The sequence below is a fragment of the Pelophylax lessonae genome (assembly GCF_965119305.1).
Source record: "Pelophylax lessonae genome assembly, chromosome: 10".
NCBI classification, from domain to species: Eukaryota; Metazoa; Chordata; class Amphibia; order Anura; family Ranidae; genus Pelophylax; species Pelophylax lessonae.
Genome location: NC_138777.1, coordinates 5,248,936 through 5,275,046, shown reverse-complemented (window position 1 = coordinate 5,275,046; position 26,111 = coordinate 5,248,936). Strand labels below are relative to the sequence as shown.

The window sequence follows — 26,111 nt, the reverse complement described above, 5'->3', positions numbered from 1 at the left end:
GTATCTGGCGACGTAGGTCTACGTCGCCAGACCCAGGCGAGCCGCTCTGCTGCAGTAGCAGCAACGTGAGCAGTCGGCAAGTACCGGGGTGACGCTTCTAGCTGCATATCATCCCACTACAACCCCCTGAAGCCGAGGTCGCATATTTGCGTTCCGTCGGTGCTAAGAGGTTAATAAAGAAATAAAATAAGTCCAAAGAGCAGAAGAAAAAGAGAAAATAAAGGAAGATATGAGAATAGACAAGAGGAGAAACAGAAGAAAACAAAAAGGAAAATAAGAGAAGAGGCAGAGAAGACAAAGAAAAGAGAAAAAGAAGGCTATGGGGATTTTAATGGTACCGTACAAAAATTGTACAAATGGAGTTAAAACATTAAATACATTTTTTTTAAACAATTATATAAAAAAACACACAAAACATGACAATAAATGGCGCACACATACATTTTAAAATAGATCTCTCTATATCAATAGGCCAAGGAAGCCAGAAAGCTGTGCAAAGGCCTTGCCCGACATGTTTCGCGGTTCACACATCGCTTTCTCAGGAGAATATATATTGACGAGAAGATCATAAGTTGCCCTGGTAGTGTTTTTTTTTATATATATATAATTGTTTATTAAAAATTGATTTAATGTTTTAACTCCATTTGTACAATTTTTGATCATTAAGGGGGCAAACCCTTCCGGTCCAGAAGTGGTTAATGAATACAAAGCTGCGGCCCCTCCCAAGGAGCCCCGTGTACTTTGCCTGGACCGCGCTGCGCCAATTTAATTAAATGAGTCTCCATGGCCGGATTTAAACCAGATTAACCAGCGCATGACTACATGCTTAACTTGCGAACAATCAGAGGAATGCAGATCCTAAAGGGGGTGTGGCTGAATGCAGAACCTCCGGCATATCAATATAGGGATCAGAGGGGGATTACAGATGGCGGGAAGAAGGAATATGGAGGAAAACATCTTCCCACACGCAGCTAATCGCCCGTCAGTGACAGAGCTAGACATGTGCGATTCATTTCATTACGAATCAAAATTATTTTCGAATATTGTTGCAATTCGGAGATCTCCAAATCACAATAGTAACGAATTTCATGGAATCCAAAATTGGAGATGGATCCATCGGAATCTCCGAATCTTAACATTACTAATTAGTCAAAAATTAACCACTTGACTTGCCGGCCTTTTCTGACACTTTTGTTCTCATGTAGCAATCAGTATTTTTTGCTGGAAAATTACTTAGAACCCCCAAACATTATATATATATGTATATATTTTAATGCAGAGGCTCAAGAGCAGTGGACTCCAAACTGTGGCCCGGGGGCCAGATGCAGCCCTTTGCCTGTTTTTATCTGGCCCTTGGGGCACTAATTTATTCACTGACACTAACGAAGGGGCACAATTATTCCCAATGACACCATTGATGGGGCACCAATTCCTCCCAATGACACCAATCATGGAGCAGATTTCAATCAATAATACCAACAAAGGGGCGCAAGGACACCAATGATGGGGCACAATTCCTCCCAATGACACCAAAGATGGGGCACAATTCCTCCAAATGACACCAATAATGGGGCACAATTCCTCCAAATGACAACAATGATGGGACACCAATTCCTCCCAATGACAACAATGATGGGGCACTATTCCTCCCACTGACACCAATGATGGGGCACTATTCCTCCCACTGACACCAATGATGGGGCACTATTCCTCCCACTGACACCAATGATGAGACACTATTCTTCGACTGACACCGATGATGGGGCACTATTCCTCCGACTGACATCAATGATCGGGTACTATTCTTCCCACTGACACCTATGATGGGGCACTTTTCCTCCCACTGACACCAATGATGGGGCACTATTGATCTTTTATTGAAAAGAATCAAGCAACATATTTTATACAAAAGTAAAAAACAGAACTATAGTACAATATTCCAACAGAAAAAAACAAAGGAATTCACATCCATGTGCAGAATATATACAATATATACATAATCCACTTCCAACATTCTTAGAAAACTATTTACATAAAGCAGCAGAGAGGGCCTAAGAGGCACAACCCATCACCTATGTATGCAGCCATTTATCAAAAACTGAACATTAAGAAAAAATCTAGGGTGATAAGAGACAGAAAGCCACACCCGGGAAAGAGACTCCTGGCAGTCAGGGAGGCTTGAAACCCCTCCACGCCTTCAGCCAAGCCCTGTGACCCCACTTGTCTCTCTCAAGCGCCTGAATTTTCCCCACCTCATGCAGAATGTCACACACCACCACCTGAACAGGAAGGATTTTACGCCGAAGGGTGACCTAACACCGTGCATTCCATGTGTAATAACGGACTACTAAACTAACTAAAAAAAGTGTATCTAAACAAAAGCCCCCACCAGTATTGAATGCTCCGTACACCCACTCAGCATAACCCAGCCTGGAGAGGAAAGGAACACAGAGGGCCCGCCCAACCTGTTTGTATACCTCTATGTTAAAAGGGCAACGAAGCAGAAAATGGTCCATAGTCTCCTCCTCACCTGCACATTCCTCCCGAGGACAACCACGATCCATCCCACTGCGGAATTTCAAATTGCCCCGAACATAGAGCCTCCCGTGGAAGCACAACCAGGCCAGATCCCTGAATTTAAGGGGGACTCTAGCCAAATTAATCAATCTTAACCCTTCCCTCAAAATTGGGCCTGGGCAATCCCTTAAGGCCAGTGGGTCATGAAAGACTTCACTCAAGACTCGGCTCATAAGGACTTTCCTCGGAGCGGATCTGAGATCTTCAGCCGACAGTCGCCACTGCCGCAGCAACTTCAGACACGGAGCGACATAGGCTGGGAGCTGACCACGATGACCCCTGAGATTCTTCACTTGGCCACCTTCTTCCCAAAGTCGCAGAAAAGGCCTAAACCAAGATCTAAACATGCCTGCCCATCCAGGAGGTTCCACTGCAAGCATACTACCAATGTTAAACTTGAGAAATAGCAGTGAAAAGAAAAGAACGGGGTTGACCATACCTAAGCCACCCTCCCTCCTGGATAGATAGGTGACATTCCTCTTGATGGGGTTCAGTCTGTTCCCCCACAGCATCTGGAAGAACACACTATAGATCCTAGCATAGAGAGACACTGGCAAGATGCAGACAGGGCTGACATACAAGAAGATCGGTATCAGGTAAGTCTTAATCAGATCAACCCTTTCCCTCAGAGATAACTTCCATCTCTTCCAGCTGACCACCTTAGTATTGGCAACTTCCAGCCTGCCTTCCCAGTTTTTGAGGCCATAATCGCCAGGTCCAAATTCAATGCCTAATATCTTAATTTTTTCCTGGGGCACTGGAAAGGTGTCCGGGAGATCAAACCCCTCACCTTCCTTTCCCATCCAAAAAACTTCACTCTTTTCCTGATTGATCTTGGAGCCTGATGCTTCAGAGTACCGTGATGTCAGAGAGACCACCTCCTCCGCTTCATCTGTCCCAGTGACAATCACTGACACATCATCCGCATAGGCAACAACCCTCAAAGGCGGCTCACCCGGGATTCCGGGATTCCCACTGGTACCCCACACAACATGCTGCTCTCTAGCCTCCCGATGAAGGGGTCGATTGCAAACACATAGAGCAGGGGACTCAGCGGACAACCCTGGCGCACCCCAGAACCAACCTCAAAGGACTGTCCAACCCAACCATTAACAAGAGGGAAGCTTTCTGCCCCCTTATACAAAACTTTTAACCAACCGACAAAACCACCCGGCAGACCGTACTTACTAAAGAGCAACCACAGGTACTCATGGTTGACACGATCGAAAGCCTTTGCCTGATCCAATGCCAGTAGATACTTTCCCCAGCCTGCAGCCCTGCACTGCTCCAAGGCCTCCCGGACAGCTAAAACCGCTGTGAAGGTGCTCCTACCCTGGATCGAACAGTGCTGATGGCGAGAAAGCAAAGACTCTGCTACTGCCGATAGGCGCCAGAAAAGTATCTTCGCCAGCACCTTTCTATCGACATTGAGAAGGCTGATGGGGCGCCAATTCTCAATCATCGAAGGATCTTTACCTTTTGAAAGAAGAATCACAGCTGAGTGTCTCATGGAAGGGGGAAGCACCCCCTCCGCAAGACAACTGTTAAAAACCTCTACCAAATGTGGGGCCAGAATAGACTTAAAGGCTTTGTAAAACTCAGCCGTCAGACCATCCGGTCCAGGTGACTTTTTGATGGCAAGCTGTTCAATTGCCCTCGTCACCTCTTCAACTGTGATCTCTTCTGTCAAATTCATCAAAGGGACATCTCCACCATTTAGACCTGGAGTAGAGTCCAAAAAGCTTTCCATCTTGTCTCGGCTCTTTCCTCCCAAGAAGTTCAGCATAAAAAGACCTCACGACCTCCAGGATCCCTGACCTGGACTTTGTCAAGGAACCTGTACTATCCTTAAGGCCAATGACCATCTTAACAGCTACACCCTGTTTGCAGTTCTGGTAAGGGTCAGGCGAGTGGTATTTCCCATAGTCCCGCTCCAGAACCAAAGAGGTATGCCGGTCATATTGACACTTCCTGAGGAGGATTTTCACTTCAGAGATTGCCCCAGGATCTCCTCCTCTCGAGACAAGAATATCCAGCTTCCTCCGCAAACGTTGGTAGGTCATGTATCTATTAAACTGTTTTTTATTGGCTAGGCCCCTGAAGAATCCAGCAATCCTCTTTTTGGTCAGCTCCCACCACTCAGCCTTGCTGCTACAAAAGTCCAGGATGGTTACCTGTGCCTGAAAGAATTCCTCAAAGGATTGTCTAACATGTTCTTCCTCAAGGAGAGTCGAATTTAATCTCCAGATGCCTTTGCCCCTCTGAGGGAAGTCTGAAACATTCAAGACCACAGATAGCATACAGTGATCAGAAAACTCCACTGCCTGCACCACTGGGGGTGAGAAAGCAGAGGCCTCCTTCAAAAAAAACCTATCTATCCTACTCTGACTATTACCTCGATGAAAGGTGAACCCTGTGTCATCCGGGAGGTGCTTAATGTGCACATCCACAAGACCAGCATCCCTAACCATACTATTTAAAAAAACGCTATCATATCCCAGCCGGTCATTGAAGTCCTTCCTGTCCTTGGGCCTAGTCACAGTATTAAAGTCACCTCCAAAAACCACTTGCCGGGATGTAAAAAGAAATGGCTTGATCCTTGTAAAAAGGCATTTCCTGTCCCACTTTGTGTGCGGCCCATAAATATTAATTAGGCGCAGGTCCTGCCCTCCCACAAGAACGTCTAAGACCATACATCTCCCAATCTCCACCTCAATAACCCGCCGGACAGTTACCATGCCGGTTTTAAACAACACCGCCACCCCGCCGTAAGGCTCGGCCGCAAGAGACCAGTAAGATGGACCATACCTCCACTCTCTCTTGGCCATATGAATATCTGCCAAGGAGGTGAGCCTAGTCTCCTGCAAAAATAAAATTTCAGCATCTAATTGGCTGAACAAAAAGAAGGCCATAGAACGAGCTCTTACTGACTTAATACTGGCGACATTTATTGTCACCACTTTTAACGGAGGGGGAACCGCCATTTGGGTTATTGAGTGGATTGCTTCTTAGCTCCCCTCTGCTGCTCATCACCAGAAGCCTCTCTCTTTCTTGAAGCCTCCTCCAACTCCATTTCAATTTCTGAATTCTGCTCAGAAGAATCCCCAGATGAGGAGATATCCCAAGCAGAAGCCCTAGAACGGTTGGGGACAGACACTGGGGCATCCTGTCCCTGTTCCGTCCTCACCGTCTGTCTCTTCCGCCTCACAACCTTCCTTCTCTCCTCCAGGTACTGCAGGTCAGATTCAGAGATGCTTCCATCTCTTGTTTTCTTCTTCTTCTTTGAAGTATTCACAGAAGACTTCTTTACAGAGGAAGCCGCAGCAGCACCCTTTTTGGTACCCTCTACCACTCCTGGTGGGTGGGGGGCTTCTTTAAGGTCACACTTAGGAAGGGAAGATTTATCGGGAATAACTGACTTGGGGGGCACAGACTTGGAAGGTTCTGACACAAGAGGAGCAGGGACAGTAGGCTGGGGGGACACAGGGACAGACACAGAAGGAATACTTACAGATACAGGAGGGGTGGGCACAGGGACTGGGGAGGGATCCTGAACAAGACCAGGGGGGTCAGTCACCGCAGAGGAGGGTGGTACAACAGGGGCCTCATCCTCCATCCTGTCCAGCCTTAACAGATCATCTATCACCTCTCTATCCATATTATGCAAGGCTTCAGGACATCGGCTGTAGGGGTGGCCAAGGCGCAGGCACAGGTTGCACCTTATCGCCTGGGTGCAGTCCCTGGCCACATGACCCTGCCCCCGACACACTGAACAGATCAGAGCTGAACAAGAGGAGCTAAAATGCCCCTTTTCTCCACAGCGGTGACACAGTTTTGGCTGACCGGGATAAAAAATGGTCATCCTATCCCTCCCTATAAAGGCAGAGGAGGGCAGGTGACGGACAACATTCCCATCCCTAGCCAACCTGACCGTTACCGACCAACCCCCGGTCCAGATGCCACGCTCATCATAAATTTTATCTGGCCTGGTCAAAACATCCCCATAATTTCTCAACCAGACCTCTAAGTCCCGAGCAGGAACACTCTCATTTGTGAGGATAATAGTGATTTTCTTTACTGTTGACCTTTGGGAAACTGCCACTGGCACCAGACCTTCCCATTCGGGTCTTGACCTGCACCGAGCCATATAGCGTTCCCAGAACAGGTCAAGACCCTCTGGTCTGGTGAAACTAACCGTGTACTCCCGACTTCCAGCCACATGTATCAAGGCATATAGGTCATTAGCCCCAAAACCCATATCCAAGATCAGGTCCACAACCATACGCCGTGCTACAGGGACTGCACCACCTTCCCATTTAAGGAGGACTACGTTCCGCCTTGGACCCCCAGCAGGAGCCATAGACCCAAGACCAGATCCAATGTTGCTCATAGTGGCAGCCTGCAAGGGAAAACCCCGATTGGAAGCGGAGCTCCTCCTTGATTGTATTCCTGGCTTGATGATATTGCCAGGAGCACAGCTTACCACCTGTGCAAATGTAGGCTTATTAGGGCCAAGACCCCACACTGATGTCACATTATCAGGTACATTTCTATTATTATTTCCAGCTTGGCCTAAATCAGCAGCATTATCAGTTAAACATACAATGGTGGGTCCCACCACACCTGCAATGTTATTAGGTGTAGTTACTGTTTCTAATGCAGTACCAAATGCTTCCTGCTGCTGCGCTGTAGAGTCCTGGTTAGTTATTACTGAGACAGTTTTGGGCTCAGCAGAAGCAGGGTTAATCGGCTCTTCTGGGTTTTGTAGTTCCTGAGCAGAAATGTCATTTTTTAAACGTAACATTTTCTCAGCAGGCAAAGCATTGCTGAGCACAGGGGTATCATCCTGGGTGTCACTGGGAAAACCCTCATTATTAGGCAAGGTGCTAAAAGGCACAAAAACAGTTTTGTCTATTACCTGAGACTTGATAGCCTTTATCTTATCAGGTACATGATCCGGCAAGTCCTCCACACCACCAAACACCAGCTTATCTCCCTGTACTGGAGACTCCATTACCTGGATTACCTTTAGCATGCCTCCTGAGCCCTGAGATGGCAATGGGCTGCTTACCTCACCTTGAGGGGGAAGGGGGTCAGAACATGGGGTCTCCTCCTCCACCTCCATCTTTGCAAACCTTCGGTCGTTGCTAAACTTCTCCCTGAAGGGACCATCCCTGCCTTCCATCATGGCCACGATGGTTTCCTGATGTTCCACACGGACCTTAGCTAATTGGACCTCTGAATCCATGGATCCGCGGTTCTTGCTGAACAAGCCTTCACGCTGCTTTCTCAGGCGCTTTAAATCCGCTCTAAGCTTGTAGAGCTTGTCTCTTTCCTTATTGAGGACTTTGATCCCGGCCACCACTCGCTCCCGAATGGATCCAGCATCTTCATCCTCACCAGGTGCAGAGAGATCACCAACCACGGCTTGTCCAGGAGCAGGGGTGCCATCCATCCGACCAGGGGATGGCTGAGAGCCTCCAGCAGGAGAGGCCCCGCTGGCCTGCATGGCCTCCCCAGGAAGGAGCCAGCAGGGCTGGGAGGGATTTCACCTCACTCCCCTCTCAAACAGATCACCTGGAGCAGCAACAGACACACAGCCAGAGAACCTTGCAGCAGCCACACCCGAAGCTGAATGATGGGAAACGACTCCTCCCACTGACAGCAATGATGGGGCACTATTCCTCCCACTGACACCAATGATGGGACACTATTCCTCCCACTGACACCAATAATGGGGCACTATTCCTCCCACTGATACCAATGATGGGGCACTATTCCTCCCACTGACACCAATGATGGGGCACTATTCCTCCCACTGATACCAATGATGGGGCACTATTCCTCCCACTGACACTAATGATGGGGCACTATTCCTCCCACTGACACCAATGATGGGGCACTATTCCTCCCACTGACACTAATGATGGGGCACTATTCCTCCCACTAACACCAATGATGGGGCGCTATTCCACCCACTGACACCAATGATGGGGCACTATTCCTCCCACTGACACTAATGATGGGGCACTATTCCTCCCACTGACACCAATGATGGGGCACTATTCCTCCCACTGACACCAATGATGGGGCACTATTCCTCCCAATGACACCAATGAAGGGGCAAAATAACTCCCAATGACAAAAATAATGGGCACAATTCCTCCCAATGACACCAAAGAGGTGCCAGTCAGCCCCTGACAAGAAGTGTGTTAGAACTACAGAGCACCACCCTCCTCATCTCCATTGCATAGAGGTGAGGTATTCTGTAGTCTGCACAGATGAACTAGGTAGGCAGATAAGACAGGAAGTGATTGAAAATCCTTCTAATTTGAGGGAATCCCTCGTCACCAGAACTAGTGTCCCCATTGGAAGATTTCCTCTCCATTCCTGTTCTGGGGACAATACAAAATGTGGGATTTATACTTTAACTGTCAATGGAGCAAAGTTTATTGTTGGGGTTACATACTCTCGGTTTATATAAATGAGGCGTGTTATTCCAGGAATATTTGGTGGCGGTGGTGGCGGTGGTGGTGGTGGCGGTGGCAGTGGTGGTGGTGGCGGTGGTGGTGGTGGCGGTGGGCGTCTGCAGAGGTCCGTGCACAGTTCTGCAGGTTAATCAGATACGACATTCTCATATAATTGTAAAGTCACTTTCATGCTCGATGTGAAATCTGTCATCCCTCTCGGGGGATGGGAACTGCTGATTCAAACTGGCAGATCTCCAAAGAAAAAAAATAATTCTTCACTGTAATCTGCGAGCTGCAAGCGGGTCGCCAACGCCGTGAATGTTCATGGTAATTACCTTCAGTGCTTTCCCTTCCCATCTACATCAAATGACAAGAAGGTGGGGAAGGAGACGAGCGTCCGCTGCGTGTTCCAAAGACCTTCAGACCAAGAGAAGGGAAATTCCGAAATATTCAACCAGAAAGATCTTCACATATATGCGATGTCAGACAAAATCACATGCAATGTCTGTACGATGCAAATTCAACCATACAAATTGTATGGCTGAATTTGCATTGCATTCAGACCAAAGTTGCACAGGACCCTTTTTTTTCTTTTGTCCGTACCAGAATCGGATAACATGGGTGTTCACACTGCGATATGCAAACTAATCTGGGGGTGTTGTTAACTCAGTATTGATACTCCCAGCGATTCGCATATGGCAGGGTGAACTGCCTGCAAGTCAGTACGATGCGGGAACAGTGGATTTGCAGGGTTTCCGCATCACCCCAAAGTGAACCGGCACTGATACATTGTAACTACTTTGATTGATCAGATACTGTATATCCTTTTTAAATATAGAACTGTTCATCCAACTGTCCATCCAGAGCCTCTGATTTATAGACCGGATATTTCCTGAATATAGAACCATTTATCCAACTGTCCATCCAGAACCTCTGGTTTATAGACTGGATACATCCTAAATATAGAACTATTTATACAACCGTCCATCCAGAGCCTTCTTCAGAGGGAGCTGAAATCTGAATCTCACCCACGTCCATTACTACACTGACGGCTGCGGGCCGGAGGATCGGAGGATTGGAGGATTGGAGGATCGGAGGATCGTAGGATCGTACTTCATGCTGTTCACAGCTGGCACGGCTCGCAGTGTTGCTCAGTGTCAGAGAGTCTATTTTTTGTGGTATAATAAATTCGTTTTTACAGAGAGCACTCGATACTTTGCTTTTGTTTTATATGGCCGATTATCATGCAAGCACCTGAATAAAGAAAAAGTGGGATCCTTATGATACTATGGAGCTTCCATTTCTCTTTTCATGAGCCAACAACCAAGGAGATATCTATTATTATCACGCATGGCTATGCATCCACATCTCCATCCTTTTTGATAGACCACCATTGTATGAGCCTCACGGATGAGAATTACATATACGATAAACGCCTTATCAATTCATTATTGAGATGAGCGGCCATTGCACTCAATGGTGGTTGCTATACTCTGTGCTGGGATTTCACATTGGTGACACTTTTTGATTGGACATTTCTATTCACGTTTTATTAGGATCATCAGCTATGGCTTTATTTTTATTTTTTGATTCACATTTACATGAACTATTTTGATAGACTTTCTTCTTTTCTGTATTAGTCACTTAATTTTTTAGTGATTAGTGACTTAATTTTTTAGTGACTCTTCACTTATTGGAAATGTTTTATTATTTTCAAGTTTGTTATGCATTTTTTTACTATTGGATATATATGGATGTGATATTTAATTGTTGCACTTTATTCACATTAATTGTTAGAATTAGCGCCTATATATATATATATATATATATATATATATATAATATTTATTTGTATGTGGTGACACTACAGATATTGGCTGCTTTTTCATATTCATTATTACACTTAGATATTGATATTTTATTATTTTTTTCTTTCACATTTACTTCACTGGTAGCACATTGTTTTTTTTGTTCAATATCCTAAATATAGAACCATTTATCCATCTGTCCATCCAGAGCCTCTGGTATATAGACCAGATACATCCTAAATATAGAACTATTTATCCAACTGTCCATCCAGAGCCTCTGGTACATAGACAAGGTACATCTACAGGTTGAATGTGGTTCATTCCTAAAAAATAAAGTGGTTCAGGAAAACACCACAATAAGGCCACTAGATGAAGCTAAGGATCATACTTATTTCCTATGATCCTCAGCGCCATCTACTGGTCATAATGGGGTATTTCCCTTGACCACTCTATTTTTATGAAGAATAACATTAGACTTGGAAGAAATACACTGCTCAAAAAAATTAAAGGAACACTTTGAAAACACATAAGATCCCAATGGAGAAAAATTGCATGCTGGATATCTATACTGGTATGGACTGGGTAATGTGTTAGGGTCTATACTGGTATGGACTGGGTAATGTGTTAGGATCTATACTGGTATAGACTGGGTAATGTGTTAGGATCTATACTGGTATAGACTGGTAATGTTTAAGGATCTATACTGGTATGAACTGGGTAATGTGTTAGGATCTATACTGGTATGAACTGGGTAATGTGTTAGGATCTATACTGGTATGGACTGGGTAATGTGTTAGGAAGGAAAGGATGCCACATTGTTTGATGGAAATGAAAATTATCGCCCTACAGAGGGCTGAATTCAAAGACACCCTGAAAATCAAAGTGAAAAAATGATGCAGCAGGCTAATACATTTTGTGGAATTTGTTTGCAGCAACTCAGAATGGTCCTCAGTAGTTTGTATGCATGCCTGACAATGTCGGGGCATTCTCCTAATGAGACAACTGATGGTGTCCTGGGGTATTTCCTCCCAGATCTGGACCAGGGCATCACTGAGCTCCAGAACAGACTAAGGTGCAACCTGGCCGCGTCAGATGGACCGAAACATAATGTCCCAGAGGTGTCCTATTGGATTTAGGTCAGGTGAGCGTGGGGACCATTTAATGATATCACATGCTTCATCCTCCAGGAACTGGCTGCATACTCTCACCACACGAGGCCGGAAATTGTCGTGCACCAGGAGGAACCCAGGACCCACTGCACCAGTGTAGGGTCTGACAATGGGTCCAAAGATTTCATCCCGATACCTAATGGCAGTCAGGGTGCCATTGTCTAGCCTGTAGAGGTCTGTGCGTCCCTCCATGGATGCCTCCCCAGACCATCACTGATACATCACCAAACCGGTCATACTGAACGATGTTACAGGCAGCATAATGTTCTCCACGGCTTCTCCAGACCCTTTCATGTCTGTCACATGTGCTCAGGGTGAACCTGCTCTCATCTGTGAAAAGCACAGGGTGCCAGTGGTGGAGCTGCCAATTCTGGTGTTTAATGGCAAATGCCAATCGAGCTCCATGATGCCGGGAAGTGAGCGCAGGGCCCACTAGAGGACATCAGGCCCTCAGGCCACCCTCATGAAGTCTGTATCTGATTGGTTGGTCAGAGACATTCACACCAGTGGCCTGCTGGAGGTCATTTTGTAGGGCTCTGGCAGTGCTCATCCTGTTCCTCCTTAAACAAAGGAGCAGATACCGGTCCTGTTGATGGGTTAAGGACCTTCTACGGCCCTGTCCAGCTCTCCTAGAGTAACTGCCGGTCTCCTGGAATCTCCTCCATGCTCCTGAGACTGTGCTGGGAGACACAGCAAACCTTCTGCCAATGGGATGTATTGATGTGTCATCCTGGAGGAGTTGGACTGCCTGTGCAACCTCTATAGGGTCCAGGTATGGCCTCATGCTACCAGTAGTGACACTGACCCCCTCTATAGGGTCCAGGTATGGCCTCATACTACCAGTAGTGACACTGACCCCCCTCTATAGGGTCCAGGTATCCCCTCATACTACCAGTAGTGACACTGACCCCCTCTATAGGGTCCAGGTATCGCCTCATACTACCAGTAGTGACACTGACCCTAGCCAAATGCAAAACTAGAGAAAAATAGTCAGAAAAGATGAGTAGGAAAAAAAATGTCTGTGGCCTCCAACTGTAAAACCATTCCTGTTTTGGAGATCGTCTCATTGTTGCTCATCTAGTGCACTTGTTAGTTGCATTAACACCAAAGCAGCTGAATCTGATTAACAACCCCCTCTGCTACTTAACTGACCAGATCAATATCCCAGCAGTTTAACTGACTTGATGCTATTCTCTGAATAAAAAGTGTTCCTTTCATTTTTTTGAGCAGTGTAGAAAGAGAACATTGGATTTTGCCCCGTTTGCACAGAATGAATGTAGCAGCAGGTTCTCTGGACAAACAGCAATGCAAAAATACACCCCATATTGTGACAAGAAAAGGGATACAGTCAGGTCCATAAATATTGGGACATGGACACAATTCTAATCTTTTTGGCTCTATACACCACCACAATGGATTTGAAATAAAACACACAAGATGTGCTTTAACTGCAGACTTTCAGCTTTAATTTGAGGGTATTTACATCCAAATCCGGTGACAGGTGTAGGAATTACAACAGTTTGTATATGTGCCTCCCGTTTTTTAAGGGACTAAAAGTAATGGGACAATTGGCTGCTCAGCTGTTCCATGGCCAGGTGTGTGTTATTCCCTCATTATCCCATTTACAAGGAGCACATAAAAGGTCCAGAGTTCATGTCAAGTGAGCTATTTACATTTGGAATATGTTGCTGTCAACTCTCAATATGAGATCCAAAGAGCTGTCACTATCAGTGAAGCAAGCCATCATTAGGCTGAAAAAACAAAACAAACCCATCAGAGAGATAGCAAAAACATTAGGTGTGACCAAATCAACTGTTTGGAACATCTTTAAAAAGAAAGAACGCACCGGTGAGCTCAGCAACACGAAAAGACCCGGAAGACCACGGAAAAACAACTGTGGTGGATGACCGAAGAATTCTTTCCCTGGTGAAGAAAACGCCCTACACAACAGTAGGCCAGATCAAGATCACTCTCCAGGAGGTAGGTGAATGTGTGTCACCTTCACAACAGTTGGCCAGATCAAGATCACTCTCCAGGAGGTAGGTGTATGTGTGTCAAAGTCAACAACCAAGAGAAGACTTCACCAGAGTGAATACAGAGGGTTCACCACAAGATGTAAACCATTGGTGAGCCTCAAAAACAGGAAGGCCAGATTAGAGTTTGCCAAACAACATCTAAAAAAGCCTTCACAGTTCTGGAACAACATCCTATGGACAGATGAGACCAAGATCAACTTGTAGCAGAGTGATGGGAAGAGAAGAGTATGGAGAAGGAAAGGAACTGCTCATGATCCAAAGCATACCACCTCATCAGTGAAGCATGGTGGTGGTAGTGTCATGGCGTGGGCATGTATGGCTGCCAATGGAACTGGTTCTCTTGTATTTATTGATGATGTGACTGCTGACAGAAGCAGCAGGATGAATTCTGAAGAGTTTCGGGGAATATTATCGGCTCATATTCAGTCAAATGCTTCAGAACTCATTGGACGGCGCTTCACAGTGCAGATGGACAATGACCCGAAGCATACTGCGAAAGCAACCAAAGAGTTTTTTAAGGGAAAGAAGTGGAATTTTATGCAATGGCCAAGTCAATCACCTGACCTGAATCCGATTGAGCATGCATTTCACTTGCTGAAGACGAAAGTGAAGGGAAAATGCCCCAAGAACAAGCAGGAACTGAAGACAGTTGCAGTAGAGGCCTGGCAGAGCATCCCCAGGGATGAAACCCAGCGTCTGGTGATGTCTATGCGTTCCACACTTCAGGCTGTAACTGACTGCAAAGGATTTGCAACCAAGTATTAAAAAGTGAAAGTTTAATTTATGATTGTTAATCTGTCCCATTACTTTTGGTCCCTTAAAAAGTGGGAGGCACATATACAAACTATTGTAATTCCTACACCGTTCACCTGATTTGGATGTAAATACCCTCAAATTAAAGCTGAAAGTCTGCAGTTAAAGCACATCTTGTTTGTTTCATTTCAAATACATTGTGGTGGTGTATAGAGCCAAAAGTATTAAAATTGCGTCGAGGTCCCAATATTTATGGACCTGACTGTATATGAGAAGACAAAAAAATGGGAAAACATTTCTACTTCCTGGACTCCAATTAAAATGTTTCTTCTTCTTTTCTTTTTCTTTTTTTTCTTAGCAACCGCATAACATCCTCCAACGACGCCTGCTGGACAGCAACTTATCAAAGCTGAGAAGCAGCCGAACGACGTGGACACCAAAAAGTGACCACTCAGCTCAGAGCAACAAACAAAGCCATGGAAAGGGAGCCACGCCCCGGAGGAGCGAGGAGGACGACGCCCTCTATGTCTGGGGTCAGGTATGGCTCTTGCAATGACAAAATATACATCATATGGAAGTAGCATTCCGCATTTGTAATGTCAGTGTAGCAGATGTGGGAGGAGGCGGGGTGACGGGAGGGGGGGGGCAGTAATAAATTTATAAATGGATGAAAATGAGAAACACATAAATGTAAGGCCTCAGTTTCAACATTGTCATTTGTATCTTGCAGTGCGAAGGGAAGGAGATGAAAGTCAAGATTGACACCTCTTGTCAGCACAGCGTCATATCCTCCGCCTGTCTGGACAGATTGGGGTGAGTACGGCCAATGCTGGGCCTCATAGTCATAGCTAATGCTTCCTCTACATCTCCCCTCCCATCTCATCAACATTAGAGTGATATTTTTAAATTAAACATTTCTTATATTATTACATACCGTATTTTAGGCCCAGTCATGTCATAACTGGGAGTTTCTGCTTCTCTATGCAATGCAGGCAGATCATGGCTGATGGGCGGGGCTGTACAGAGCTCCTTTCCAGAGCCTTCGGTCCTGATGCAAGAAGTGGGCTGGCTCCTGGGAGGAGTTATGTAAATGTCAAAATGTCTGGATGAGAGGATGCCAGCTTGGAAACATGGGTGTTCCATTTCCATGCAGACCATCCTGGGGATTCCTAGGCAGGCAGTGCTGGCTCTTGGGAGGAGTTTTGAAAATGTAAAAATGCCTTGATAGGTGGAGACCGGTCTGGGGGAGTGGGTGTTTCTAAGTACTGGATTTGCATAGGTAATGCCCACATGAGCCTCTGTGATTGAAAAAACTGATATCCAAGGAATGAAAGGGGCAGAGCCAATGACGTTAAGTCGAGATCAGTGATCCCCAAACTGGGGCAAAATTTGGCCCTTTGAATGCCTGTGTTAGGCCAGAGCACATTTCCTCCCACTGACACCAATGATGGGGCACTATTCCTCCCACTGACATCAATGATGGGACACTATTCCTCTCACTGACACCAATGATGGGACACTATTCCTCCCACTGACACCAATGATGGGACACTATTCCTCCCACTGACACCAATGATTGGGCACTATTCCTCCCACTAATACCAACAATGGGGCACTATTACTTCCACTGACACCAACAATGGGGCACTATTACTGCCACTGACACCAATGATGGGGCACTATTCCTCCCACTGACACCAATGATGGGGCACTATTCCTCCCACTGACACCAATAATGGGGCATTATTCCTCCCACTAATACCAACAATAGGGCACTATTACTTCTACTGACACCAACAATGGGACACTATTACTGCCACTGACACCAATGATGGGGCACTATTCCTCCCACTGACACCAATGATGGGGCATTATTCCTCCCACTGACACCAATGATGAGGCACTATTCCTTCCACTGACACCAATGATGGGGCACTATTCCTCCCACTGACACCAATGATGGGGCACTATTCCTCCCACTGACAGCCATAATGGGGCACTATTCCTCCCACTGACACCCATAATGGGGCACTATTCCTCCCACTGACATCAATGATGGGGCACTATTCCTCCCACTGACACCCATAATGGGGCACTATTCCTCCCACTGACACCAATGATGGAGCACTATTCCTCCCAATGACACCAATGATGGGGTACTATTCCTCCCACTGACATCAATGATGGGGCACTATTCCTCCCACTGACACCAATGATGGGGCACTATTCCTCCCACTGACACCAATGATGGGGCACTATTCCTCCCACTGATACCAATGATGGAGCAAAATTCCTCTCACTGGTACCAACAATGGGGCACTATTCCTCCCATGGACACCAATGATGGGGCACTTCTCTCCTTCTTATAGCCTAGGCCATCTGTATGTAGAGCAACAATTCTTTTTTTCAGACCCTCAGAGAGTTCTTTGTCATGAGGTGCCATGTTGAACTTCCAGTGACAATTATGAGAGAGTGAGAGCGATAACACCAAATTTAACACACCTGCTCACCATTCACACCTGAGACCTTGTAACACTAACGAGTCACATGACACCGAGGAGGGAAAATGACTAATTGGGCCCAATTTGTACATTGTCACTTAGGGGTGTACTCACTTTTGTTGCCAGCCGCTTAGACATTAATGGCTGTGTGTTGAGTTATTTTGAGGGGACAGCAAATTTACACTGTTATACAAGCTGTACACTCACTACTTTACATTGTAGCAAAGTGTAATTTCTTCAGTGTTGTCACATGAAAAGATAGAATGAAATATTTACAGAAATATGAGGGGTGTACTTACTTCTGTGAGATACTGTAAGTGGTGGGAGAATACATTTTTTTTTTTTTTTTTAATGTAATATTGGGTTTAGTGTGGAGGAAGTCTGGGGGGGGATTTCGAGATGTTAGATTATGACAGAAGAATAACAGAAATGATACCAGGCAGACGGCGTGACAGCGATGGCCACACCAGCCACATTGCTGCCACGTTGCATTCTTCCTGAAGGTTCCGGATCTGCGGGAGGGAAGCTGACGATTACATTACCATGAAAGGTCGGGGCTGGCAGGCAACCGGCCCTTACCAGAAAATCTGCCGCACGCAGCGATACGGTAATTATGCTGAGCCGCGCCGCACGCCTGGCAGAATGAGGTCAGCGCACAATTGGCAGACTCATTAATATGCCAGGGCAGAACGTTTTACCCAACAATACAAAGAACGCAGATTACAGGGGCTCAGCGGCGGCTGGTGACATGACGATTATATCTGTGCCTATTTATCCTTTCCGCCCGGATTATTGTGCCCGTCCCTCCCTGTCACCGGCATGCTGGCATTGGTTTAAAGAGGGACTACAGCGGGCATTCATTATAGGGCTCATTCTTCATTATTCTTCTGAGGTTCGCCGAAAAGTCATTTTTTCTGATTTGTTTGCTGTTTCATTTTTTTGTGGCAACTGGAGATTACCAGATAGGAGAATGAGTTATTCTCTCCCAGTCTGAGCAGACTGATCAAACAACCCAAAACCAGAAATGTAAAATAATGCAGCTTACCAATCATTAGATGTGGCGGCTGCATTCGTTTTCCTTGTTTAGGCTCCCCCCCCCCTCCCCCCCATCTGCTCTCACCTGGTGATCTGGTCAGTAACACACTTACTGGGTTAGTGCGCCACCCACTCTGAAAGAGGGAGCACAGGGGACACTTTTGGACAGCGGCATTGTCATTCTGGGGGGGGGGGGGGGGGAGGGGAGTGTTGAATGGACTAGCAGATTTATATACACTAACAGATTGAAGCAAAACCTTTTTTTTTACTTTTGTAGTAAAAGTTTTACATGAATAAGTCCTCACCAGAATCTCCCTTTACATTAGGGTCTCCATTAGAGCCCCCCCTTACATCAGAGTCCCCATTAGAGTCCCCCCATTACATCAGAGTCCCCATTAGAGTCCCCCCATTACATCAGGGTCACCATCAAAGTCCCTCCTTACATCAGGGTCCCCATTAGAGTGCACTCTTACACCAGGCTCCTCAGCAGAGTCCCCTTTACATCTGTAACCCTATCCGACCCCCCTTACATCAGTATCCACATCAGCGTTCCCCTTTAAATTAGTACCCCCATCAGAGTCCTCTCTTACATCAGTGTCGTCTTTAGAGACCCCATTGGGCTCCATTCACATCTAGGCGTTTTGGGGTGTTTTTGGGGAGTTTTTCTGCTCTAGGATCAGCTCTCAAAACGCCAAACAAGACAAATCCTATTCATTTCAATGGCCCCTGTTCACATCTGAGCGTTTTGACGCTGTGAGCCAAACGCCCAACGCCCAAAAAAGTACATGAGCTTATTTTTGGGCAGATTATAGGCGTTTTCTATTGGTCTCTATTCAATCTAAAAACCCCTGCACAAAAAACGCCTGTAAATCGCGGCAAAAATCACGGTAAAAATCGCGGTAAAATCGCGGTAAAAAACACGTGAAAACGCTACGCTCAGGTGTGAATGTAGCCTTACATCAGGCAGGACAGGAGATAGAGAGATACAAAGTAACATTTTTTATAAACATTGATCAGATGGGAGATACAAAGTAACATTGCTTAGGCAGGAGATACAGACAGACAAAGTAACATTGTTTATAAACATTGATCAGACAGGAGATACAGAGATACAAAGTAACATTGTTTATAAACATTGATCAGACGGGAGATACAGAGATACAAAGTAACATTGTTTATAAACATTGATCAGACGGGAGATACAGAGATACAAAGTAACATTGTTTATAAACATTGATCAGATGGGAGATACAGAGATACAAAGTAACATTGTTTATAAACATTGATCAGATGGGAGATACAGAGATACAAAGTAACATTGTTTATAAACATTGATCAGACAGGAGATAGAGAGATACAAAGTAACATTATTTATAAACATTGATCGGAAGGGAGATACAAAGTAACATTGCTTAGACAGGAGATACAGACAGACAAAGTAACATTGTTTATAAACATTGATCAGACGGGAGATACAGAGATACAAAGTAACATTGTTTATAAACATTGATCAGATGGGAGATACAAAGCTACAAAGTAACATTGCTTAGACAGGAGATGGAGAGATACAAAGTAACATTGTTTATAAACATTGATCAGACGGGAGATACAGAGAACAAAGTAATATTGTTTATAAACATTGATCAGATGGGAGATAGAGAGATAAAAATTAACATTGTTTATAAACATTGATCAGACAGGAGATAGAGAGATACAAATTAACATTGTTTATAAACATTGATCAGACTGGAGATAGAGAGATACAAAGTAAACAATGTTTATAAACATTATTTAGACAGAAAATGGAAATAGAAACTAGTGTCTGAGGTTACCCTAGGCACCACATCCCCAAATAAAACAAAATGGATGAAGAGGTAGATCCGGGATTTTAAAGATGCCAGTCAAAATATAGTTTAAAAATCCATTTTTATTATAATCATTAAAAATATTGAATCAGATAAAAACATTTATGAATAAGTTATCCATACAGTACTGTTGCAATGTGTTCATCTCTACATGTTTCGCCAGACTATGGCTTCTTCAGGAGATGGCATATCAGTTCACTACAAAGAGCAATATATTAATACACAAATATATCAATACAAGAATGTCAATAAATCTACATTAGAACAACAAATCATGGTATGTGCTGTTCAGACAGATCCGGGTAATTAAAATCCATAATATAAATGAACACATATTTTGGGTAAACCATGGAGATCCCCTCACCTGGACGCTAAACATATGCCACCGCGCATGCGCAGTCCCTGCCAGAAATGACGTATTGCGTAATGACGCAATAGGTCTATTATTGATCAGACAGAGATAGAGAGATACAAAGTAACATTGTTTATAAATGTTGATCAGACAAAGATAGAGAGATATCACAGTATACAGAAACATTATCATTTTTCAGAAAAGTAGTACTAAAAAAAACGCCCTTTAGCACCAGTCAGTGACTTGTAAGATGATGTAATCAGTCTGCTGCAGGCAGCAGGAAGCTTTTCCTCAGTCTCCCCTCCCCCAGGGATCAGACTTCAATATTGTAACTTTGTAGCAAGTCACCTCCCGAGGTGAGAGGCTGCCGCCGGGGTTGATCTGTGTCAGATATTTGTGGACACAGCCAAGAAATGCCAATTTTAAAAAGTCCATAGACCCCTTGAAAACCCAACATTTGATGCAGTAATTCTGAACACTATCCCGAACATTTCACAGTCAGATTTTCGATTCACACCAAGTCTGAGTTTTATGTAACTATTTACAATCATTCACAATATCTTCATGGGTATGGGGATGTAGTCTCTTGTCACATGATACTGTTACATGCAACCTGCCTGTCCTACTCAAACTGGTGTTGGTGAAGCTGAGAGGGTGGTGCAGGGATTTTTGGACTGATAGTTATATAATCTTTTATTCCTGTTTCTGTAGACTGAAGGAACACTTCAGGTTCTACAAGAATGAAGAGGACAGCATCAATCTGCCATATAACATGAAGATCCTCGGACAGATAGACCGAATGCCAGTCACACTGGGCAACATTGCTGTGGAGTGCAGTGCGGTCGTCATAGGTCAGTGTCAGAGATTAAAGGGTACCTGTCATTGATATTCATTGGAGAAGTACAATATTCAGACTTGGGAGAATTTGGACCTGCCTTTCTCAATCTGTTTAACATGGAGGAACCCGTAAAAATTTTTCAGCTCTAAGGGAACCCCCGTGAAAATTTTTTTTCTATCTGCAGCTAAAAATTCATAATTAAAATAATGGCCATAAAAGAAAAGCTATAGTACTCCCCTCATTTTGGTGGCCAGCAGAGAAGTGCCCCCCTCGTACACTGGTGGTCATTCAGAAGAATGATCCTTACAGTGGTGGTCCATGTGAAGAATGGTGGTCTTTGGAATGACCACCAATCTAATGTTCCTTACACTGGTTGCTATTATGAAGAATGTTCCTTACACTGGTAGCCATTATGAAAAAAGTTTTGTATGTTGGTGGCCATTATAAAGAATATTCCTTATACCGGTGGCCATTATAAAGAATGTTTCTTACATTGGTGGCCATTATGAAGAATGTTCTGTACAATAGCGGCCATTATGAAGAATGTTCTGTACAATAGCGGCCATTATAGAGAATGTTCCTTACACTGGTGGTCCTTGGGAAGAATGTTCCTTACATTGGAGGCCATTGGAAAGAATGTTCCTTCCACTGGTGGCCATTATGATTAATGTTCTGTACATTGGTGGTCCTTGGGAAGAATGTTCCTTACACTGGTGGCCATTATGAAGAATGTTTCTTACACTGGTGGCCATTATGAAGATTGTTCTGTACGTTGGCGGCCATTGGAAAGAATGTTCCTTACACTGGTGGCCATTATGAAGAATGTTTCTTACACTGGTGGCCATTATGAAGATTGTTCTGTACGTTGGCGGCCATTGGAAACAATGTTCCTTACATTGGTGGCCATTATTGTTTGGTGCATTGCTGGCAATTGCAAAGAATGTTCCTCATACTGGTGGTCATTAAAAAGAATGTTTCTTACACTGGTGGCCATTATGTAGAATGTTCTGTACATCAGTGGCCATTGGAAAGAATGCTCCTTATACTAGTGGTAATTAGATAGTGTTCCTTACATTGGTGGCCGTTATAAAGAATATTCTGTATGTTGGCGGCCATTGGAAAGAATGTTCCTTACACCAGTGGTCATTATGAAGAATGTTTTTTACATTGATGGTCAGTGGGAAGAATGTTTTTTACATTGGTGGTCAGTGGGAAGAATGTTTTTTACATTGGTGGTCAGTGGGAAGAATGTCCCTTACATTGGTGGTCAGTGGGAAGAATGTCCCTTACATTGGTGGTCAGTGGGAAGAATGTCCCTTACATCGGTGGTCAGTGGGAAGAATGTCCCTTACATTGGTGGTCAGTGGGAAGAAGGAGGAGGACACACCCAAAGAGCTCTCTGTGAGAACCAGCCCTTTTCAAGCCTGGGCCTTGCTTGCTAGCTTGGCCCAGGAACAATGCCTGATCCTGGGGGAGGCCCTGGGAGGGATCCCCCTGATGACACGGGGCCTAGTGAGGAGGAGGTGGAGGACCTGTCTGTGGGTCCAGGCCCTGGTGAGAATGCGGATGTCTTCAGCCAGAAGATTATCAATCGTTTTAGGGCGATTGGGAGAGCGGAAGAAAAACTTAAAGTTTTGAAGGCTGAACACAAATCCTTCAAAACCAAGTATTTCCAAGCCTGGAGTAAAAATCGCACAGCCATGAAGCCTGAGTTACAGGAATTGGAAGAAAGGGTAAAGGAACAAACTTTATTATTGGAAAGGCTGAAAGACAGAAGTGGAGCATTTAAAGAAAAATTTGACAATGAGAGGCGATTTACCAGCCAAGCATCAGCAAGTTCTGTGGATCAGCAGCCTCAGTTAATGGATGACCAGGCTCCATCTGCCTCTGCACCTCTCCCCCCATGCCAGAACTGGGAATCACCAGCGGCAACCAGCCAGGGGGTTGAGAGTGGACATGGATCCCTGACATTCATCCAGCAGATGGAGTCACCCCTGAAAGCAGACAGGTTTGTATTTTCTGATGATCCATCAGAAATCCCTGAGGATGGGCAGAGGAGATTCAAGTCAGCAAAGCCAGTAATGGTGGAGAAATCCCAGTACACCATGCTGCCTTCCAGCATGTCTGCCCCATCTGCTGTAGTGGATGGTGTCCCAGGTGAGAAAGAGCTCTGCATACAGCTACCTATTGGAGTTACCGCTGTGGAGAAACCGAGTGCAGACATGCAAGCCCCGGACCATCAGACGAATGTGGATGGACCTGCATTAAACACCCCAGGCATGGATTTTGCTGGTCTGGCTGAGACCAGTAGTCCCACGGCAAGCAAAATGGCTGCCAGCTCCAAAGAGCCTGCTTCATGTTCACCTGAGCCTCCCAGTCTTCCAGTGCTGATTGCTGATGGGGGAGGGGATCAACATAGTTCTGGAAGTGGAATGGAAGTAGCAATGGAAATATCCTGCAATGCTTTACCTGCTGCTGTGTTAAAACAGAATGCTATTTCCACAGCTGAAAACCCTGTCCTAGTGGAAGAGAAGATGACAGCTGGAGTTCTTACCAATGCAGCAGCAACTATGGATTCTGCTGTGAAGACAACAGCAATAATAAATATCCCAGCAAGTATAAAAAATGACAATGTTAAAGCAATGAATGTGGTGGGTGGTGGTGAAGGGGTTAGTAATGCTGGGAAAAATAAAAATGACATTTCTCCTCCTGCTCAGCAGAGGAAAGATTCGATTGCACAGATCAATCCCGAATCTGTGCAATCGTTATCTGCTAAGTGTGTGTCAGATAATTTAAAAAAAACTGATGGATTTTCTGCTGGGAGGAATGTGGGAAGCTATGCTTCAGCTTTGGGGAGTCACACCAGGGTGGGTGGTGGGAATTCTGTTATTAGTCAAAATTCAGGGAGGTTTGGTGGGTATAGGAGGAGGAATGTGGTACAGTTGAGGTGGGTGGGGGATGGAACTCCACCAGTAAGGGGGAGGGTGGCTGAGTTGATTTTGGAAATGGGGTTTAAAGCTTGTGATATTTTTGCTTTAATTTGCCCGGTGGGGAGTTATGAATTTGATTTGTCGTTTGTAAAACCTGAAAGTTTGGATCTCTTCTGGGAGAGATTTAGGAGGTGCAAGGGCCTTCAGCAGTGGAGTGGTTTGGTGCCAAAAGTGATCTCAAGACAGCCTCTGATAAAATCAGTGACCATTTTGGTGCGTAACGAATCCATACCAGAGGCTGATTTATTAGTATGGCTACGCCGATATGGCGAGGTCCTCACTCCACTGCGGAAGGTCCTTGATGAGCATGGGATATGGACAGGGGGCTGGACAGTGTCACTAAAATTGGGGGTGCTGGGCGATGTAGTTCAGCACCTTCCCTGCTCAGCCTTTCTGGGTAGGGATAGGCTGACCATTTTCTACCAAGGTCAGCCTAAGGTGTGTAATAAATGTGGTGATAAAGGCCACTTTGCATCGTCCTGCACCCACAAGAAGTGCTCACTGTGCCAGGATTTAGGCCATTTGGCCAGAGAATGCACCCAGATTCGGTGCAATTTGTGCCAGCAGCTGGGTCATCCATATAGCCAGTGCCCAGAGGCACTGCATAACTTGCCAGGATTGGAGACTGAGCTGCAGAGGCTTGATAAAGAAGATGAAGCAGCTGAAGTTAGAGAGGAAATTGTTGTTGCCCCTCCTGTGTCTGTTGTGTCAGATTCTGTTTCCCCTAGTGATGTGGTCCCTGAGTCTGTGTCTGTTGTGTCAGATTCTGTTTCCCCTAGTGATGTGGTCCCTGAGTCTGTCCCTCCTGTTGTTCCTACATCTACTGTGCGTAGATCCTCCAGACTAGCGGAAGCTGCTGGGGGGGCGGGTATAGTGGATCTTCCCCCTCGGCCTACTCCACCTCTAGTCCCTGTCTCTCGACACCGCAAACGCGGCCAAGAGGGTGCAGGGGTGCTGGATGGTGGTGGGGTCGATGGGGTTGAGGGAGGGGTGTCCATGTCCCATGTCTCACCCTCTGTTGTGGAGGATTCGGATGATGAGGGGTGGGAGAGGACAAAGAGGAAGAAAAAGAAGAAGAGGAAGACCAGTAAAGCGGTCACTTCTTCCTTACAGTTAGAGCCAGGAGGGGTTCCTCTTGGCAACACATTTTCGGTTTTATCAGGGGAGGAGTTAGTATCCGATTTATCTACTTTATCATCTATGGATGAGGGGGAGTCACATAGTGTAAAGAGAGCTGTTTCGGGTGATGAGAGTGTGGTGGAGGTTAAGAAACGACTACCCCAATCATCCTGATGGCAGTGCCCGCTCTGATAAAGGTGGCGACCATTAATGTCGCCAGCGTGAAATCTGCAAGAGCTCGTGATATTGCCTTATTTTTGCTCAGTGAGTTTGATGCTGAGATTTTATTTTTGCAAGAGACCTGGCTCAATACTTTGGCCGATGTCCATCTAGCAAAAAGGGAGTGGAGATGCGGTCCCTCCTTTTGGTCTCTTGCGGCTGAGCCTTGCAGCGGAGTTGCGGTTCTTTTTAAAACCGATATGGTAACGTGCCGGCGGATAATTGAGGTAGAAATGGGGAGATGCATGGTCTTAGACGTCTCTGTTAGGGGGCAGGACCTGCGCCTGATCAATATCTATGGACCGCAGTCAAAATGGGACAGGAAATGCCTCTTCACAAAGATCAAGCCCTTCCTTTTTACATCCCAGCAGGTTGTCTT

General features: G+C 45.4%; 1 protein-coding gene across 1 annotated transcript in view; it reads left to right on the top strand.

The window, feature by feature from the left end:
* The window catches only part of NRIP3 (nuclear receptor interacting protein 3), a 75,168-nt gene that overhangs the window by 37,911 nt on the left and 11,146 nt on the right, over positions 1-26,111 (top strand). The window contains exons 2-4 of the mRNA XM_082270756.1: positions 15,172-15,351; positions 15,544-15,626; positions 21,278-21,417. Of these exons, the coding sequence (XP_082126882.1) occupies positions 15,172-15,351; positions 15,544-15,626; positions 21,278-21,417 (403 nt within the window). The remainder of the gene's footprint in view (positions 1-15,171; positions 15,352-15,543; positions 15,627-21,277; positions 21,418-26,111) is intronic.